Source organism: Ammospiza nelsoni, chromosome 8 (genome assembly GCF_027579445.1).
Source record: "Ammospiza nelsoni isolate bAmmNel1 chromosome 8, bAmmNel1.pri, whole genome shotgun sequence".
NCBI lineage: Eukaryota > Metazoa > Chordata > Aves > Passeriformes > Passerellidae > Ammospiza > Ammospiza nelsoni.
In genome coordinates, this window is record NC_080640.1 from 20,956,378 (window position 1) to 20,978,271 (window position 21,894).

Here is a 21,894-nt window from a genome sequence, read left to right on the forward strand (position 1 = left end):
CCCGCGCCCTGCGGGGGAAGGCAGGCTCCGCACGGGGTCACTCGCTGACCCAAGGCACAGTTGGATAAAAAGAATGAAAACGGGTTCGTGTCGAGGGTGTAGCGATCGCGTGTCGGGGCGGGCGTCAGCCCGCGGCCAGGACACAGCCGGGGCGGGGGGTCCCCTCGGTTCCCACGGCCCCGTGACAGCCGAGGGGCAGCGCTGCCAGGGGCTCCCCTGGCCATCTTTACTGTGGGCGGTGCGGCTCGAGCCCCGCACCTCCGCGGGGCTACCGCCGCTGAACTTTTTTCGGTTTTCCTTGGCCGATTGTCACTGTCTCCCACGCTGGCCGCCGGGGCTCGCGGAGGGAACGGCAGCGGCAGGAGCTGTGTGGGAGGCGCGCGCTCTCCGCCCGTACCAAAGATGGCGGCCGAGGAGCCCGGGGGTGCCGGGCGGGCGGCACCGCTCGGTCCCGGGCGCTACCGAACCGGGGCGCGGGGCCCGTCGGCAGCGCCCCGCGGCTCCTCGCGCCCCGCGGCCGCCGCGCAGGGCCCGGGCCCGCCCCGCCGGCCGCCCGGCCAATGGCGGAACGCGCGAGCGGGCGGGGCGGGGCGCGCGGTGGGCCGGCCGAGCGCTGCCGGGCGCTCAGTCGCGGCTGAGGCGCGGGTGCCGGGCGGAGAGGTGACGGTGCCGCTTCCAGGGGACTCTGCTGCGGGCGGCCGGGCAGGCGTGGAGCCATGGCCACTGTCAGGTAATGTCGAGCCCCCGCGCAGCGCCCGCAGCACAGCCTCGCATCCCGGGGGAAGGGGCGGCGGGTGCCGATGCGCTCCCGCTGGCGGGGCGGAGGCGCCCGGCGCGATGCTCCGCCACAGCCGGGCTCTTCTCCCCGCTGTGTAATCACGGTGCGGGGCAGCGCGGCTTCGTCCCATCCCTCTCCCTGTGCCGCGAGTTGGTTTGGTGGCTGCACGCCCGCTCCCCTGGGGCGAGGAAGGAGGGAGAGCTGTGCCGGTGCCCCGGCGGCCCCGCAGCCCCGTGGGAACAGCGCTCCCGGGGCGCCGCGGTGGCTTCTCGCGGGCAGGTGGGCGCGCCCGGCCGGGGCTCCCAGCGGCACCGGGAGCGAGAGCCCGAGCAGCGCCGGGCCCGCAGGTGCTCCGCTGATCCGCGGGGCGGTGGCCGGGGGCCGCGTGCGGCGTCGCTCGGCGGCGGTGCCGCTGTCACAGGTAGCGCCTGGGCGTGGGCGGCCGCCGCCCGCCGCGGGGTGCCGCCCGTGGGCGTGGGAGGATGCGTGTCCAGGGGCTCCGGCGGCCGCTTTGGAACCTTAAACCCTCGCTGTGGCTTGCCGTGACTAGAACTGGATTTTAAAAGAACCCCCAATAACGAGGAGTGTTAATAGCGGGCTAGGCTCTTGGCAGGTTGTTGGAACTGCGGTGATATCAGCCTGTCAGCAAACCCGGAGGATGACAAATCCCCGTAACTTAACATTCAGTGAAAGGAGTTACTGTCAACAGTTTTTCTTCCCCAAACACTTCATCTCAATATGGGGTTGTACTGTGAGGAAGAAACAATTGTGAGGTAAATCGGTAACCTTTGATCGGGCCTTTGGCTGCTCAAGAAATGCCTAATAATTATCAAATTGCCTTTATAATTCAAGGCAATTCTCCCATCTCCTCTCTCCACCCTCCAAACTCTGTGTATCAGGTTTCACTCACACTGTTTCTGACCGAGACGGTAACTTTGAAATTGCAATAGTATGTCACTGTTGGGGCTTGTGAAGTTAGTGCAGCTGTGTGAGGAGCTGGGTAGTGGTGGAACAGTTTTTTTTCTGCGGCAGCCTTGCTTACATAAGGCCGAAGCTTTTAGGCTCGTTTTCAAAGTTGGAGCCTGTGAGTGTGTCACTTTAGAAAACTACAAAAGTTTCATAATAAATGAAACCTTCACTGAAGATGTTCCTCTAAGTCAGTATGTAAATATGTAACTGCTTAGCCAAATATTGTCTTTGCTTAAGACCCACATCAGGAAAGCATGTGAGCAGTCCAGCAGGCCGCCTTATGTGTTTAAGGTCTATATGCTAAAGTGATTTGCTGACCAGTGATGCAAGAAAATTGTCTGAACTCTGGAAGGATGGGATAATAGTTCTAAGGTATTTTGTGTTAGATGAGTTACTTACTGATGTATCGTTCTACTTGTAATGATGTTCCATGGGTATGTGGGATGAGAGAAGGATGCTCTTAGTTAAGAGCTTATAGCTAGTCAAGTGCTATAAATCTGGTACTATTGCTGTTTTGCTTTAACTAAACATAAAAGTAACTTTTGGTAAGTTCAAATCTTGTGTTATATGGGGTTTTAAACTGAAATGGATATGCTGAGGACAGGCTTAAAATAAGGCTTGTTTTTGCCTTACTTTAAAGGGCATAGTGAAACCCTTTAGAAATACTAATATTTAAGATCTTACAAGACCATCTCTTAAATTTGTAAAAGAAAGACTAGGCACACAGTGTGCTGCCATGCAATTGCACACCCAAATGTCTCAGCCATGTTTAAGGCTTTCTGAGTTGCCAGTATCCAAAGGCCCAAAATATTCCTCTGTCTCTGTGCCAGTAGCTAATAATAAGCTTTCACTGATATTTTGATGTTGCTCTTCCACGGAAGCACGCAGCAGCCTGGGATGATAACAATATTGTGTGATAGTTGGATATAATGCTGCTAATGCTCAGCAGCCAACTTCAATCAGGACCATATTTTAAAAAATGCCTGCAGCAGTAGAGCATGAGATTGGACACAGCTTTCCAGATCATTTAGTTGCAGTTAATTTTGTTGGCTTCTTATGAGGTTTAAGGGTAGCTCAGCACTGATGTTTTGGGTTCTTTTTTGTTTATTTGTTTGGATTTGTTGTTTTGTTTTTATCTAGTTTGGTTTCATTTTATTACTTCTGCCACTTGTGATAAGAGTAAGGTGTGAAACACTGGCCATTTGTATAAAATCAGTCATATTAGTAATGTCTGAACAAAACACCTAATTAACAGGTGAGGATTTATTTATACTTAACGAGTTACATTGCTTGAATTCGCAATTGCAACTCACACTTCATGTAGTCCTAAGTTAAAAGCCAAACTCATGAGTTTGCTTGTCAATAGTTACGAATGTGAATGTGATGTACATCAAAGCTCTCTGTAGTTACTGTTCTCTAGTTTTGCCTGCTAGATGGATGGTGTATTTTGTCCAAACAACTTTTAGATTTGTACATCTTATTTGAACATCTAATTTGTAGTTTGGAGTTTAGAAAGTATATATCTTGTTCATATACATGTACTCTTTGTGTGTCTATATGTGTATGCACACAGATGCTGACTGTATAGTCAATGATACGTGCCCTTAATTTGTGCAGGTGAAGGAGTTATCACCTGCTTCTTGAAGAACTGATCCAGATATTCTTTTGCAATAGGTTAGTTGGGTTAAACAAGAACATCCTTTCTGAATGGTCCCAGTACTCCAGGGAAGGGAAGGACTCCAGGGGGGGAGTCAGGGAGGCTGGGGACTACAAAAGTGGGTTCTGTGGTAGAGATGTGTTCCCAAATAACCTGTGTATTGTGGAATCTCAAATTGCAGGAAATTATTACTGATTCTTCACTATGTTTTATCTCTAGTTGGTTGGAAATAATCACTGAAATTTTAATAACTGCAGATGTGCAGTGTGACTGAACAGCAAACATAAGGCCTCTAAGGTTCAAATCTGCTGTTCAAACAACTTGGTGAGAATAATACTGTTTAATATCTCAGTTTTTCACTCTGGAGACGTGTAAATTTAGCATTCTCCAGAATCATAAATGTTTGGTTTATTTTATGCTATTTTTTTTTTTATTTTTACTGAGGATCAACCTGAAACTAAGTAGTTGCTGTACCTCATGTAGTGCCACAAGCAGTGCCATAGTATAACAGTGTGGAAACTTTGCAGCTCCTCCAGAAGGGAAAGGTGATTTTCATTGCACTACATGTAGCCAGTGTTGGGTTAGTCAGGTTGAACATGCTACCAATTTACACAGTCAAGTCTTCCCTTTAACAGCAGGACCTTCCAAATTGGTCAGAAAGCTTGTATTAGAAAATGGTGATCCCATTGAGGGATCCCAAAATCAGTTACATTGTCAAAGACCTCTGAGATGGAGTCCAACCTCTTAAATACCTGCTTATTGACTTTTAAAAATTTGTTACTTAGACTTTTCTTTAGACTTTTCCCGTTTTGCCCATAAAGGTGTTTTTATCAAATACAGTGATAGTTAAGGAAAAATACAACTCCAGTCCCCAGTACAAGTGGAGTGTATGGATTTTTCTTTTTTTTTCTTTTTTTTTTTTTTTTTTTTCTCCAATGGAATGTTAATGCATATTTTTAAGCACAGAAGTTCTAATATCTCAGGGCTTAGGTAATTTTAACACCTAGGAAGAACCAAAAATGTAGAAATACATTTTAGTTGAAGACACAGAACTAGAGATTAGTATATGTTATCTTATGTGTTTAGATTATTTGCAAAAATAGATAAACACTTAACTTGATTTCTTCAGCAAAACCAATGTTAAATCTACTGAAACTTTTATGTGTTTGAAATGTTGTCAAGTCCTGCTGTTCTACATTTTGTTTTGAGAAACAACTATACTGAATTCAAGGAGAGTTTGCCCAGAAGTTTCAGTGGAATGTTTCTGAACATAGATTTATTAATCTAATGATAGCTACCTTGGCTTTTCAAACTTGATTCCAAATGGTGCCCTACATACAGCCTCTAGAATACTTGAAAGGGGATGATAATAAAATATTGTGGGCGAAGGAAGGCTTGGGAATGAGCAGGACTTACATGTGATGGAAAGAGCTGCCTGGATTAAATGGCACTGAAAGTTCTGGTTCTTGCTGCTGCTGACGTGTGAGGAGTTTGTACACATTATTGGCTTCATAGAGCTGCTGCACAAAGTTGCTCTTGTGCTGCTTTGAGCACATTGACCTGCAGGTTCTGTAGCCCACAGCTCATTGAATGTTGGGTAGCTTCTATTCTGCTTTTCCATTGAATGTGGTAACTTCTTCATAGGCGGTGACCTCAGCATGTCAGCTGTATTTCAGATGGTTTTTTCTAAGTACAGCTGCTCTTTTCTGGCATACTGACCATTAAAGAGCTGGCTCTTATACAGAAGTTATCCACTCTGTGTTGGTTTTTTTTTCGTAAGTGTAGTTATAAATCTATTGATGTGTAGGATTTCATAGCATGTGAGAATCATGTAAACATTAAGTACAGGAACATATAGCTTGGGAACAAATCTGTATTCGACACTTGAAAAGTTCTGACTTCATTCATTGTCCTATATACTACTTATGCAACACTTAGGTTTTACAACAGGGAGAATGTTCTGTCTTGTGACTTCAGCTGCAATCCCCTTTATCCTTATGTCTCATGAGCTGTCATCTGTCTCTCACTCTTCTTGTCTTCTAGCCAGGTGTAACTTATGGGTATGCTATTTCAAACACTGTGCTGTTTGTCATGCTGACTAAAGTATTTAGCCAGTCTTACAGGTTTTTACTAAGCAGATGTTAACTATTCCAGTTAGGAGTGAGCTGGATTTCTGGCTCCATCTTCCACATTTTATTTACAGTGAAATAGCCTCTAAAGGATTGTCCATAAAGCTACAAAAACTAGGATACTTAAAACATGGCTTGCTGTCTCTCAGTATCATGGTTATTAATCATGTTTTCCACAGTGCAACATTGGTCACTGTTCCACTGATTGCAGTCCTTCAAAGACAGGCTGCTCCAGCATGGCTTCTTCACAGGGTCACAGGTCCTACCAGGAAACCTGCTCCAGCATGGGCTCTTCTCTCCATGGGTCTGCAGGTCCTTGCAGGGTGGCTGCTGCAGCACGGGTGTCTTAGGAGGTCCCAGCCCCATCTCAGACATCCACGTTTCCAGCCTGGGTCTCTTGCATGGCTGCAGGAGGATCTCTGCATCCCCATGATCTTCTCCATGGGCTGCAGGGGCACATCCTGCTTCACCATGATCTTCACCATGGGCTGCAGGGAAACCTCAGCTCAGGTGCCTGGAGGACCTCCTGCTCCTCCTTCTCCACTGACCATGGTGTCTGCAGAGCTGTTCCTCTCACATGTTCTCACCCTGCTCTTCTCTGGCCTCATTACATCTGCACAATAACTTTTCCCCCCCTTCTTCTGAAATCACTGAGGTGTAACGATCATTTCTAGTTAACCCCAGCTTGGCAAGCAGCATGCCCATCTTGGCTCTGCTGGACATGGCAGAAGCTTCTGGTAGCTTCTCACAGAAGCCACCCCTGTAGGCCCCTGGCTACCAAAACCTGGCCACACCAACCCTGCACAGGTGGTCATACTGAAGCTACCTTTGCTAGCTGGAGCACGGTGTGCCATGCTGGTTGGAGACAGTAGGTGTTAGTTTGGCAAGGAATGTGATGGGTTTGGATGTACTTCTAGAGAACAGCTGCATTCACTCCTACTTGACACTAGGCCACATAACTAATCCTTGGTATTACTGCATTATCACCCAAGTACATGCTATTCAGGAAAATGTAACACATGGTTTCTGAATTAATCTAAAAAAAGAGGTTAAAGCTATCTGTCTCAAGAATACTGTTTGCAGTAATTTTGATATCTTTTTTCTGTGTGAGAGAAGTGAATGTCAAATTGCTTGAAAAGTACATCCAACATACTAATAGACAGCTGCACTGTTTAAAATGGCTGACAATGCAGAGTCTGTAGTTTCTTTGTTTCAGTTTAGTAGAACAGACTTGAATTGTTAATTATGTGTTGGTACCCAACAACTGAGAGGGTTCAGTGAAATTCTTATTACTCTGGTGTGATGCTGCCCCTGTCTAAAATTTGGTATTACAACTTGAATGTCATCCTTTAAAACTCCAGAACGTGGCACGCAGCTAAAATTCGTTATCCAAGTAAGTGACAGTTTAACAGAATAATGTGTTTATTATTGCAGTCTGTATTGATCAAAGATCACTGTAGGATGGTCCTTCACTCAAGTTTGATTCTGTGTATATGCCAGGTCACAGTGTATTTACTGTGCTGGGCAAAATGTGTATTCTTTTGTTTTTCTCTCTAATTAATTCTTTACATATACTAGAAACAATAAACCAGTGCAAAGCTAACATGAAATACTTGATTCTCTTACAGTGAAAATGTCCTGTTTGGAATGGGAAATCCTCTGCTTGATATCTGTGCAGTTGTGGACAAGGACTTCCTTGACAAGTAAGGCTTGATGTCGTTTTTTTTAATGTCAGTTTTGTTTCCAGAATTATGCCTACAAATAAATGGCTACCTGCCTGTATAATGCTGTATTTAGGCTGATCTCTGGGATTCTGGCCTTGTGCTGGAAGTAGCCAGTATTTGTCATTTGATTGTTCTTGCTCTATGAAACTGTGGTGGTGGTATCTATGAAAACCTTCTATGTTTTCATATGTTTTTTTAGCAATTTATTCTATTGTCCTCATGCTCTCTTTGTTAGTCTTTAATTGGAAGGAGTCATCAATTTCAGTAAGATTTAGGTAGCTCTTGTATGAATCTTCATGTGCTACTTTTGATTTACTGTTACTGTACTCTTCTTCAGTGCTGTCTATGGGGTAAATAAGCCATTTCTGTAACACACCAAGAAGAGTTGTGCAAATACACCTTTAAAAAAAATATATGTATTTATCAGTCAGGAACAGGACTGCTTCTTATCAGGTTGTCTATTATCTTGCTTAAGCCTACTTGTTATGCTACCATCCACATAACCATATTGCTGGATTGCTTAATTGGCATTAAGCTTACTTGTTCTTGAATCAGCCTGGAGATCTGTCTTTTCCAGAGGTGTAAAATACAGTTGCTCTTTTAAATCTTTCTGCTTGAGCTCCATTTTTTATTGCCACTTTTTCTCTGCTCTGTTTGATCTTTCAGAGTGCTTGCAATTTTTTCTTTAATTTTTAAAGTGTTAATAATTTTTTCTCAAATAGTTATTTATTTTGTTAATGGGAATATGGCATCAAAACTGAATTTCACATCACCAAATAAGGAACAGGTACAGAGTTTTTATTTTTGAATGTGTATTGTCAGCCACAAATATTTTGTTCTGCAGCTTTTAATAGCAATAATTTGTCATCAATATTTAATCACTCATATTTTATCATAAGGTTTGTTTAAGTAAAAGCCTCTATGTTGTAAGCTGGAAACCAAAGACAAGAATGTAATGGATTGTGTCAAATTCAAACACCTGGAACTTTAGAAATCAGGTCTATGTCTGGAATATTCAAAAAAGTGAATTAATTTGGTGTAATTCTCTGCCTCATGTTTCCACTGATATAACTTGAAAGCTGGTCTCTAAAAATGAGTAATGCCCTTCTCCCAACCCAGTAATACTCCCCAACTAATCCTTATAAATTGCTGACATAAAAGAGATGATGGGATCTCCACTGCAGCACTGAAAGCCTTCAGGAGTGCATTGTACTTTTCACTGGATGTGATGTGCTGTGCAGAATTTAATTTAATTTAAAAATTAGAAGTCTTATGTACTCAAATTTGAGTCCTGTCAGACAAATTAAATTATGTCCTGGAGCAGCACATGCTCTGTGAGCATTGCTTTACTTCCAAGATGCATTTTTGGGGTGTTGCATTACTGAAAGCCATAAGCAGTCTGCCCCCAGCAGTTTCACAGGAGCTGGCTGATGGTGTGGTGGCTCTGGTAATGACCTCAAAACTGAGGAGCTTGTTTACCTTCTGCTGCACCTCATATCCCTCTCCCTGTTTGTCAGGGTATGCAGAGAAGTCCTGCAAACCAACAAGAGTGTTTCTACTCCAGGTCCAAACACCTTTTGCAACACTTTCTGAAATGGGGATCAGATCCCACCCTTCCTCAGCTTGTGAAGGGAGATAAAATGGAAAATGGAGCTGTAGAACAACTGCTAGAATAAAGTTATCTAGTCAAATGCTGCAGGGAGGTGCAAGAGCATAGACATTTCAGGACTGTGAAGCATTTGAAAGAGAAATTGTTGATCACTGTAGTTTCTCTTTTTTCAATCAAGACCCGCACCCATCTCTAGCCATGTAGTGTCAGCTTTTGGTATCTGGGCAACCTTGAGTCTGTTTCTCACCTCTTCTGCTGGGTGGGAATGTTTAATGGGGTTGTAAGGCCAGCAGGGCTCTGACTTGAAAAGGTAGCTTAGGCAAACAAGAGAAGTTTACGTAAACACACATAAAAATTTTATGCATTTAATTTTTACAGTGTTTCTGTTATTTTATCCATCTCTTGTACACTCAGTTTTAAGAATAAATACCTTTGTTCAGAATAAAGGACTTGATGTTGCAAGTTTAATCACTATATATTGTCAATGAAATAAGAGTATTAAAATAAGTCCTCTAAACAGCTTATTTTTGTAACTTCTATTAAGAAAGTGCAAATTGAAGCAGCATAAGGAAGTATAGAAAGTGGCCTTTTAAACAATATTTAATTGGCCTACTATGCATGCTAGAAATAAACCTGAAAATAAACATATAATGCAGTCCCCTTGCAGATTCTAAAAGATTTACTGCCCTGTAATACTGGTTTGAGGAACTGAGCAGTGTTGGAGGGCTGGGTGGGTATTTTTGGCTTGGGTTAGCAGAACCCTGATACTTGGCTTTCAAAGTGGATTTTGGTTTAATCTGATCTCCAAAGTCTTGCTCTCTTGACAAGTTTTGGAGGGCTTTAAGCCTTTCCTAGGAGAGGCAGTTTTAATTTATATCAAACAGAATTTCACCATGCCCATCTGAACTTCTCAGACCATATCAGCAGTCTGGCATTACCTGAGCCAGAGAAGCTTTAGCCTCTGTCGTGATTTCTGGGTCCCATTTCTTGCCCCTCTTCAGGGAGACAATCTGGAAAAGTGTTAGCAGCTTTGATGGCACTGTTGAAAACTGGTGATAGCACAAACCACTTTAGTTTCTGTTTACAGAGCTGGAAAGAAGTCTTGAAATAAATATAGTCCACCATATGTCTTTGGGGATTTTTAGTATCTGCATGAAAAAAATATCAGAAATGTGGTTTTGTTTTGGATTTTTTGTCTCCTTTTAGTTTGCATCAACTCCATTACCTAGGAGTGTTTTTGTTTAATTTATCAAGATATGGATACTTACTCAAAGAGCAGCTTCTTAGGGGTGAGAGGAAAAGGAATAGAAGAAGAATTAATGCGTTGTGGGTGAATTGCTAACTATAGTTATGCTAATCTATGAAAATGACTTTGCCAACAGGTATTCATTAAAGCTTTTGGTGTACTCACTTCTACCTATGACATTTAACAGGAATGATTCTTCTACCTTCTAACTCCAGAAGGCATTTAAAAATAACTTAATCTACACTACTTACATTAACTCTGCTAAAATGGGCAAAGAAATTTGGATTAACATGCCAATAACATTTTAAGACTAAACTCAGTATTGCTGACTCCTGTAAATACTCCAATGTCGTCCTGCTGTTAAAATCTGGAGTTTGCATGTGTTTCATTGCTCTCCCTAGAGCACTTTGTTTTGCAAATATTCAGTATTTGACACTGAATTTAGCTTACCTCGTTGCAGTTAAGTTTTAGGTTGTAGAGATCTGGGCATTACTTGTCACCTCAGGTGCACTTCAGTGGTTGAGAAATGAGTGTTCATGGTATGGATAAATCTTCTCTTGCTGGGTCTATGGCTGCACAAGCTGAGGAGGAGAAGAGAATCAGTGTTTACAAATCGACATTGACAGGACTGTTGTGCCAGCCCTGAAACTTCCCAATATGTGAAACCATGTATCTTCCCTGACTGATCAGAGGGAAGGCAAGGAAAATACCTGTACTTGCCAGCACCTGTATAAGCATGGAAATGTCCTTCAGCCTATGCTGTTAAAAAGGAGTGGAGATATAGGGGAAATTAGGATATATGTTTTATTTATCACAGCAAGTTTCAAGAACCATATTGCTGTATTTCACTCTAATTTCTGGGCTCTTGACCAGAGCCATGATCTCATAAGTTGAGGTATGTTTACTACTTGGGCTGCCAAATTCCATTATAGTTAAAACCTGCAGACTATTTTGTCACCATCATGGTCCAGGATCACAAGTGTGATTACTTGTTGGTTGTCCAAGCAGACAAGTATTTTTCTCTTTAGGTCCTGTTTTTTTTTTTTTTTCCCCTTAAAATTAGGGTCTGTGGCAATCTTTGCACAAGTTCATTTAGAATGCTCAGTGTTGGAATTTTTATAACTTTCATGCCCTCTACCATCTGTTCCTTAGTTCTCTACCCTGCCTTTTCTGGTGTAAATACAAACTATCTTTAAATCAAGAAGTAAGTTTATATTCTTTTCCCTCTTCACTGGAAAGAACAGGTTTGAAGAAACAGGGAAGGAAGAATGAATGGGGTGTTTGGAGTGGTGGTAACCACTGAAAAGACTATTTCAGTGAAGGAAGAAATGCTGTCATTGAGATCCCTAATTTCACAAGTATGGATGTGGATCTCCTGCAGTGTGGTACCAACTTAACTGTAGCACTGAAAGGGGTTGGGTCCTTCCTGGAGATCCCAAGATGTGTGAGCATCCTTGACCTTTCCTCACTGCAGAGTACTGGCAGAAGGTGATGGGTTAGTTGAGCACAAACTATTGTGCTAGAACACCATTAACATCTAGTAAATTAAACATTCTTGTGTGAAGCTATTTTAGTGTTTGCTGTGATGAAAGTAAGAAGATGTACATATTTGATCTTTTTTCCAGTCTTGTGGAAATGTGGATTATAATTTAGAAAAAGTTTGTGAAGCAGCTTCAGTTGACAATTACGAAAAACTACGAAAAACTTGTGCTTACTTGTTAAATTTAGGTTAGTCTGTATGAACTGTGGCTTGTGTTATTCTCAGCATTTTCAGTTTGTTAACTTTGCTCCTGTCTTAACAGAAGCCTTTGTAGCTTCCCATAGCAAAAAAAAAAAAAAAAAAAAAAAAAAAAAAAAAAAAAAAAAAAAAAAAATCAAAGGACTAATTCTTCTTCTATTGATGCAGTTAACTCTCATGAAGTGGCCAAAGGTCAAAATAGCTTTTAGACAACCAGAGGTGATTCTCTGTTCACCAAACTCAGCTTCAATGCAAAACAAACCCTTCCCCAAAAACTCATGCTGAAGGCTGAAGTGAGCTTGAAAAATGAGAAGAACAAATGGCAATTCTGTACTTGGAAGTTGCAGTATCCAGGAATGCACAGCCTGCAAGCATGGGCTTTGCTGCTTTTATAAGTGGGGACCCCCTATCTCCCTTCAGACTTGCAGCCCTTTCAGTTTCATTGATGTGTTAACTTAGACTCTGTGCTTCATCAGCCCTCGGGAGAGGTTAATGGTTTTGTATTGCTTTGAGCTAGAAGTTGTGTTACCTGTTGTCCTGGTTGTGACTGAGACAGGGTTAATTCTCTTTCTAGTAGGTGTTGCAGTGCTGTGTGTTTTGGATGTAGTGTGTACTGTCTGTACAGGGATGAAGGTATGTAAAGTACATGGTAAAAACTTTAAAATCTCCCTGAAAATTTGGCCTGAGATATCCCTGAAAAATCCAAAATTTTTGTATATTTCCTCCCCCTGCAGAAGATAATTTGGTGTATGATTGTTTCAGGAATTCCATTGTTTCAATAATTCTTGGATGAGATTAATCCTGAATGTATTTGTTGCATTGGCTCATCTGGCAGAGAGGCTGAATAGCTGAGTGCTATATTATTACCTTGTGGTTTTAGTTGTATTTGTAGAAGTTCATTTAATTAGTCACAAGGTCTGAACATAAAACATGGCTGAAACTGTTGAGCCCAATTGCATCATCTGACTGCTGATAAATGATAAAAACTCCAGTGTTTGCTTGCAGAAACTTAGGATGATGATAGCTGTCTTAAGAAGGTCCTCTTCATACTAATATGTCTATAAATTTGGTAATGTTCCTGACAACATAATCACAGCTTTCTACAGCCCTAATGCTTGCTCCTAGAGCATTTAGTTCAATATGTAGTTTACATGTGTGAAAGATTTTAGTTATGCTCCATTTAGAAAAGGCTGTTTGAAAAATCTCCTATGGAGTGAGTGTTGCATGAAGAGCTGATGTTTTCAGAGTATATAGGGCTTGAGCAGTAATTATGTATTTACCTGTAAAATAGAATGTAAGATGTTCACAAATGGGAAATATTCCACTCTTCTCTTTATGGTGTATTTTCAGTTTCTTAAATACTTCTATTAGTAATGAACTAACTGTAAATAATAAATTATTCTTTTATTTTTCCCATCCATCAGAAGACTTACAGATTTAATACATGTCAGTAGAATGTCTATTTAATGGACTAATTGTATTCTTTAGAATAACCTTAAGCATGTGACAGATACACACACACAGCTTATTTGTATTTTCCCTTTACTTACAAGTGAAAATTTGTTTAACAAAACTTTGTGTCTTGCATTACAAGGCAAATGAGGCAAATGGGTTCCATTTGCATCTTTAATGCAAACAAGGAGCTTTAAGTGGAAGTGATCTATGAGTTAACTAATTGTCTCTGGTTTTAATTAGGCAATAATATTAAATGAAAAGACCCTTGCTGATGATAGCTTTGATGGAAAAAGCTGGGTCTTGTCAGTAAAGAACCAGAATCCATCTTAAACTCAATGGTAAAACTTTTTCTTTGAAAGTGTTACTTGCTTTTTCTACTGAGAAACCTTGCATATTAGTTTCCAGATGGCACAATTACAAGATTGATTTTTATTTAGGATACAGTAAACAAACATTGTGATTAATGTTCTGGATATGGTTTCAGGCACTCTTTTTAATTACAGATTTCCAAGATGTGATTTTAATATTGTTTTCCATTCCCATCCTGCTTGTCCAATCCAAAATTTTCAATAGCATAGTACAGATTAGAGGGTTTTTTTTCTGCTACCGTAATAAAGTGTAACTGATTGATCACTTGTGACTTGAAGGATAAAAAAGCCGAGTCAAAAATTAGCAATTATTTTACATAGTTTCAATTTTTTTACTCTAAATGAAATTGATCTCTCATCTTTTGGAAAAGATGGCTTTTTTAGTTATAACATTTTGCTTGGAATATTTTCATCTTTCTAAAAACTTCAGTTTCAAAAAACTGAGATATTTAAGTAAATTATAATGCTCATTACTACTTGATTAGTTTTGCTTCATTCAGGTTAGAATATGCATTCAGGTTAGAATATGCAATCTGAACAGTTTTTCTTCCCGCGTTGCATTTATCAAGAAGAGAAAGACTTGTCCTTCCTTTTGAAATTAAATACTGTTAACATTTCTTTTTAGTAACGTCCTATTACATCATGTTATTCCTGAGCAAAGTGCAGGTACCACACTGAGGTATGAGGTGCTTATGCCACTGAAGATCCCTGATCCTGTGCCTCTGTTCTTTGGCACAGGACCCTGCCCAGGCCTGCTCTGTGTTGTGCTTCTTCTTGTCCTGTTCTTTTGGAGGCATAAAAAGGAACTGTTTGCCTTGTGGTCTCTGCTGTAGCCACAGGGAAAGGGTGGAGGCAGCCCATCTTCCTCTTAATTACCGGTGTTCTTGTTTTCCCGTAGCCAAGAGCTGGAGTAGGGTAAACTAGCTGTTTGAGTGTTGTTTTATGTTATTTTTGTCAGGGCAGAATCATCAATATTCCGAGTTACTGCAGATCTGTTTGTATTGTAGACTTCAGGATGTTACAAAGCCTGCAGTTCCCTTATAAATTCAGAGTAAATGCAGAGCTGGGGAAAGACTATTTTCATTTTACAAACCCTTGATTCTTCTCTTCAATGTGTTAGCATACAAATTATTTTCATTTTTTAGTTTTACTTGAGACTTGTGGGTTTATGGCACATGAATACTGGGCAGCAGTGGCTAAACAATTTTTGGTGATTATTTTAGCAGATTGTCCCTTTACTAAAAAAAATTTTGTAAATTTTTTTTCCTTTTATTTCTTCCCTTGTTTTGTGACAGCAGAAGTGATTAATTTTCAATGTAAGAATCTGAGGTCCACAGGACAAAATGTGAAGGGGAGCAAATCACTGTCTAACATGACAAGCTGTACCAAGTGAACACTAGCATGAAGCCACAGAAATACAAACATTACCAGAACATTTTTTCAGTTCTTGTATTATTGAAGCTATTTCTTTCTTCAGTCTTGAGGCTGGGTTTTATTCTTTTTAAATAACAGAAACTTCCCACTGGTAGGAAGGTAGACAATGAAGATTACTGTGACATTAGGCTGTCACTGTAGTCTGGAAGTGTACAGTCACCTTTCTCCATTAGAGATGAAAATATACCCAAATTCACTTCCAGACCACTCCAAGGAAAGGCTGCATGCAGTCTCACCTGTGAATATTAAGGTAAGCCTGGTGTCCTATGTGGCTTCAGGCTAGCATAACTTTTCTGGTCTGTGTCAACATAAGAACTACAGTTACAAATGTAAATCTTCTGATTTCTGCCATTCACATTTCCCAGCAAAAGCAACAAAGTGTTCCAGAATCTCACGTCTCCTATACAATTTATTTAGTATAGTTACTGTGTAGACAAGAGATCAAAGACCTTCCCCAAATATGATTGCAATAACTCCCATTTTTGCCAGAATGTGTTCCAGTGTGTTTCACTGAAGCTGTTTTGAAATGTGCTTGTGATGTTATCTGTGGCAGTGTTAAACAACAGCCAAAATTCCAAACAGAATCCTCAGGACGTGTCAAGTTCCATATGTAATTCTACAACCGGTTCTGGGACAAAACACTCACCTGGGCCTAAAGTGACAGGAACTGTCCAAATACCTCAGTCAGTCTGTTTCCTCTGCCAGACCCTTGCATGTCTGGACTTGATGCTGCAGGTCCTACTGTGGGTGAAGAGTTTAATATATACTGAGCAGTGGCCATGTCTTGAGGCAAAAGGGAGGAACAGTTCTTCCCAGAAAGAGTAATTGCAGTTCCTGGTATGCCCCAGTGGCAGCAGAGCAAGGACTTAATCTCTCAAGAACGCTGCCCTACATCTCCATCTTGGTGTTGCTCATTCATTTCTCAGGATAAAATCAAAATTTTCAGTGCAGTAAAAAAGCTTTCTCTGCCATTTCCCCCATGCTACTTTTTCCTAGAAAGCTGTTGATTATATTGGTTTGGATATGTTCATTGAACATGGCTGAAATTTCACAGCTGTAATATTTGTCTGTAGCTTTCTGTTTGCTGCAAACAGTGTTAAAATAATTTGTAGAGAAGGCAAATTAAGGTAAATTAATTCCCTGACAATTACTATTTAAATTTCTGTAAGCTGGACTATCCTGTATTAAGCCCTTGGGTGCAGAGGCAGGTGATGAGAGAGGTGTAGCTTTTAGACAGCACTGAGACTCATTTAGGTTGCAGCAATAATATGAAATGAGTACTTCAGCCTAGCCTGTCACAAGCAGAAGCACATTGATAAAGTTGTCTAACAGGAAAATGGAATACATTTTCAATTATATTTTTTTAAGAAAGAAGAGAGGTTTTCACTGATATGTAAGACTTACTGTTAGTTTCCTTATAATTTCTAAATAGGAACAATGTGTATTTTATTAAATAGGATGCACCAGTCTTTTTCTGTGTCTCTCTATGAATGACGACAAAGGTCCATTCTTAGCATTTTGAAGACAGTTAAATATTTAATGTCAATCAAGATTTAATACAGTCTCAGAACTTTCAGTTCCTTCCTTTTGGAGGATCTTGTTGCTTGAAGGTAATATTCTGGGCTGATTTGTGGTTTGTGAGGTCTTCACTGACGAATAAATGTCTTTTTCTCTGTCTTAATTGATTTTTATTGATGTGGCATGTATTTCTTTGTACTAGAGACACTAAAATAAGTGCACTTTAGAGATTCTATTTTCATTTGTTCTTTTTGGAGATAGAGGTAGAACAGATCTAGTATGGGGACAGAGCTGTAATTCAGTTATGAAATGTACTTTGTATTAATGGAGCCCAGCGTAGTTGTATGTTTGCAGTGTAACGTGTGTGTTAGTGTTTGTTAGTGTATCCAGAGTATTAACCTGTATTTTATTGTAGGTGTAGAGCCTATTGAAATTCATCCCCATGGCCTTTTAGAAGTCTGCCTTCTCTGAGGAGTCAATGAAGAGTGTGTTTTCAAGTGTAAATTGAGTAGTTGGCAGTGCTCTTCATATATGGCAAACAGCGAGTCTTTATTTAGAAGAAATCATCAATATTTAGAAGAAATATATCTGAGGGTTGCATTAACAATCACACTACTGTGCCTTCTTTGAATTAGATATATATGTGTGTGTATATATGCTAAATTCTCAAAGCAGAGCTCCTCATGAGGCAGAGGAAGTTATTTGGGGATTTTCAGTACTAGTGATAACAGGATCTGTTGTAGAACTGGTACAAGTTGGTCTGAACAATAAATTTTAAAGTTATAATAGCAAATAATTGTAGGTAACTAGGAAAAGAAAAGGAGCCCTTCAGTTTAGATTATGTACATGTTACTTTAGTTGTTGTTTTTCAGTAAGTTTTATGCAAGTAAAACTTTAAGACATGATTGTGGAAACTGGTTTGTGTTTATAATCAAAATGAATTAAACTGCAAATGAGTGTTTATTTCTGATTGAAGATAATAGATATGTAAATGTTAGACGGTCATTTCAGAACAGGAACAATGCAAGAAGAGCTAGGAAAACTAAAGAAGTGGCTTAAATATTCGAGGCTCAAAGGAATAATAGTAATGGAGTATGTTAAGAGTTCAGTCTGTAAGAAGAATACCTATAGTTCTGCACAAATTGAATTAATATTTTATCCCTTGATAAAGTTACTAAAGGTCAACAAAATGTATTTCTACTGGTGCAATGAGTCTAGAATTAAGAGTACCAATTTAAAAAAATGCACAGAGTGTACAGCTTTTAAAAAGGTACTTGTAGTCAGGAAAATGTTTATTGGTCATAATTTAAAAAACATGTATATCTCCATACAGCAAGTGTTTAGCTGTCTTAAAATTTTAGTTTCCTAGTTTGTAGTTAAGGAAACTGTTTTGACAAGGCCACTTCTATATGCTTAAGTCCAGAGTGATAGGGCTGACCCTATTAAATGATCATAGTTTTTTGCAGTCTGGTGATTAACAGGCTTTGAACTTTCCTGGCTTTCTTAATCCCTTTTAATCATTTAAACCTATTATTGTTTTGACTTCAATTTCAAAAGCCCTTTAAATCTGTCTTACAATATTAATAGCTGATTAAAGTCCTGATTTCCAACCATATTATCAGTGGGGCGTCTTACCTTATTACTCTGAATAATTCAGAAACAACTAGGAAAATATTGATCAAGGGTGAATGAAAAAAAATCTGAAAAACTGGACCTAGTAATTGTTATATTCAAAGTAGTGATCATATCCATGTGTTAAGTGGGGGAAGCAAAATTTATGTTTTAATTTATGACATGAATAACTGTATTTCTTTTTTCTTTTAGGTTTCAGTAGTGTCATTTTAAGCTAATTCTGTGTTGACATTTAAATCCATAATCCATCTTTCATAATAAGTAATGTGTTAAAAAAATTCTGCTAATATTTTTTGAATCCCTTTCATTCAGAAATTCCAACTTTTTTTTCTGAAGAAGAGAGGTTTGTGTAGGGAGTCATGCAGCCAAAAAAGACTCCAGTCATAATAGTGGACAGGAACTGAGTAAAAAGGAAAACACTAGAAATTTGCTCCATGTGTTCTCCAAGGTGGTCCTTCATTCTCTCAGCTCTGACATGTCTATTCCTGTAGCAAGGTTTAAAGTCTGGAGTTTTTTTAAAATGAAGTACCCTGTACCTGTGGTTTGAGTTGCAGTTAATTTTTTCCCTAAGCAGATGCTTTTGTTTAGTTGAACAGTGCAGTTCTCTGCCAGTCAATGTACGTGCCCTTTCCCAAACCAAACTTGATTCTTTGTCACTGATGACTATAAAGTAATTTGTTTCCTATTAAATATGAAATAATTAATTTTTTCTGAAGTAATTTGTTTTCTGCATTCTGTAGAATTTAAGATTGAAGTATCTTAACCTTCTGTTGCTAGTTTTTCAAGTCTCCTTCCCACCACCACCATTGTGTGCTTTTATCCTACCTACATTTCTTCTTCTGAAGCTGAACACTTTAGCTACAAGTTTTTCTGTTTGAAAAAATAAGAAAAATAATTAGTGAGGCTGACAGCTCACTCTGGGATATTTTTGCTAATTTTTGTTTGGTTTGTTTGCTTGTTCCTGTTTCTGGATTGTAGTAGTTCATTGCTGTCTTCAATGCTTGGTGTGAGTTAGAAGTGCAGGTTGAATTAGTTACAATTCATAACACCTCATTTCCCCTCTCCCCAAGCTACTGCTCTGTGAGATGCCTTTAACCCCACCCATTTTTTATGCTTTTAATTTACCTATTTGGCTTCACATGTGTTAGTATTTTGAACTCTTACTGTCTGCTAGATGGTCATAGATGTCAGTTGTCATGACATACCCGTGCCAGTCTCCTGTCATCTGTTGATTTCATCAGTAGCTTCTGTATTTGAGGCCAGATCACTCATGGATGTGTGGCATAGTGTTGGGTCTAGCACTGATCCATGTTGAAATCAGTCTGATTTATACATTCTCTCACAATTCTAATATTTTCCCAAAGAAATGTCTGAAAGGTGTTTTAATCAGTTTCCTCTTTTGCTGGTATAAATGGATCCTTGAAAAACCTTTTTCTGGAAGCAGGCTTTCTTTGGGGTTTTATTGCTATTGTACAGTCTGTCTTTAATCTTCCAGTTTTTCAGGGATGGCAATCTGGCCTTTTATATTTGTCAACAAAGCAGTATCTATTCAGTAAGAATTTTTTCTAAAATGGTCTAACCTGTTACAAGATCATCCTTAAGTAACAGTGTCACTTAACTCAGAAATCGGTGTAGAAAATATCTCTGTTTTGCTGTCAACTTGAGGCCAGGAAGGAATGTGACAAGATAGGGAGGACCAGCTGCCCTGGTATAGAATAGGAGAGAGGTTAAAGAGGGGAAGAAACTTTGAGGGGATGGAGAGTGTGGTGCATTTCAGACGGTGAAACTAGGAGACTAAGCAACAGTGCAATCTACAGGGGGAAAAAAAGTAAATGTATTAAACTGCTGAAGTAAAAACAGTGCAAGTCAGGCAAGACAGTGAGACTTTCAGAATATGAATCAAAGGCCTGTACTGTTTGGGTCTGTCTTTTTTTTTAGTGGAGGGAAAAAACATGTCTTACATATTTGGACTAAGGTCCTTGTATCTGCCAGTTACAGAAAACTTCAGTTTGGTTTTGCTGCTTTCATCTGGTCCATGATGAATTGGGCTGCTAAACTTACATACCAGGTGTGGTCTGGGTTGTGGATTTTTTTGGGTTTTTTTTGTGTCTGGATTTAGAAAATTCACAGCTCTAGAATCTGGTTTAGCAAGCTCAAAGTAATGATCCAGACATGTACAAGTCTTGATACTCACACTATTTGTGTGCGTGGGAAAGATTATTGGGCTAGTGGGAAGAGCAAGGCTACATTAGATTTAACTGAAATTTCTATGCAGCTGTAACCTTGTCAAAAATGCAGAAATACTTCAAATGCAATTTGACTACTGTAGGAAAAGCAGTTTCCTTACTGCTTTTTGAACTCTGTATAGATCAAGTCAGAAGAAATGGAGTTAGCACTTATGGCAGCATTACTTATTCTGTCTGATAAATTGCAGATGGAACTTGAGAAACAGGCTGACCTTCTGTACCCATCCCCCATAAATGAGGCATTCGAAATATTTTGTGAGCTGGGCTCGCTGTGCACATTGGCCTGTGAATGCTCATGAGGATGCCCTGTTGTAGCAGGTTCACACATGGCTGATGATCTTGTGGGATGTGAGAACTGCACGGAAATCAGTCAATATACTCTGAAAAAGGACACGTAAATACAATGTCCCAGAGATGCCTTGTTCTAGTTTTGACAAGATTAATAATTATGAAAAAGAAGAAAAAAAAGGACTGTGGTTCCTTTTTTTTTAGCTTAGTGAAGGTAGCCTTAACATCACTTGGAAGTTGAAGTAACACAATTGCTGAATCATTCTTATGCAACCTTCTTTAAATTAATCTGAAATATAATAAGACTATAGGGAAATCCTTAAGGTTCCTTAATGACTTCTTTGAAAATTTATGAAGAAATGCTTCTGCTGAGCTCTGTCGTAACAGGTATCTTCTTTTATTGATGAAGCATAACCTAGTATAAATAAAATCTAATTGTCTGGTCCAGTTAATGCAGCCAATGGGTGTCAGGTGTCTGAGGGAGAAATCACACTCTGTTCCTTTTTTTGATGACTTTTCTGCAAAGTTCAAAGAACATGTTGAAAATCTGCCCTTTCATGTATTGAATTTTTAATTAATCTGGGGAATACTTAAAGCAGTAAGTGCAGCAAAGCACGTCAAATACAATAAGCTTATGGAATAGCAAAGCCCAAGTGCATTTAAAGGTGAGCAGGGTTAGTCAGAGCCATGTACTGAGGCAAGAAGTTTGTATTTATTTGTACATCAACCAAAGCAGAGGAATGTCTGTGCAGATATAGATTTTGGACTTCCTGGAGTGCTTTACTGTCCCAGCTTTCTGTCATGGACATGGTTTAAATATAGAGGTTTTTTTGCTCACTACTCACATTGATGGTTAATGTTTAGAAAAATGCTTTTATCTCTAGTATCTTGTTCTTCACAAGTACTCTTGAAAATAGTGATCACGATATTACTGTCATACATATGCAGGTTTTCATACATCCTGGTGTACATTTCATCTTGGCTTTTCTGGTCCATGCAGCATATATATATATGTGTGTGCTGATTTTCATTTTGATATTTGTGCAATTATTACTTATTTTTCGTTTAGATTGGTGGATTCAACTAAAAAACTTTGAAAGTTG

General features: G+C 39.8%; 1 protein-coding gene across 2 annotated transcripts in view; it reads left to right on the top strand.

Moving 5' to 3' along the window:
• The window catches only part of ADK (adenosine kinase), a 266,529-nt gene that overhangs the window by 7,811 nt on the left and 236,824 nt on the right, over window positions 1–21,894 (top strand). Inside the window, exons 1-2 of one of the 2 annotated variants that reach the window (XM_059477018.1) lie at window positions 609–730; window positions 7,162–7,236. In XM_059477018.1, coding sequence (XP_059333001.1) covers window positions 717–730; window positions 7,162–7,236 — 89 coding nt within the window. In that variant the 5' untranslated portion in view covers window positions 609–716. Of the gene's footprint in view, window positions 1–608; window positions 731–7,161; window positions 7,237–21,894 lie in introns of those variants that run through there. The other variant, XM_059477017.1, reaches the window with a different exon arrangement.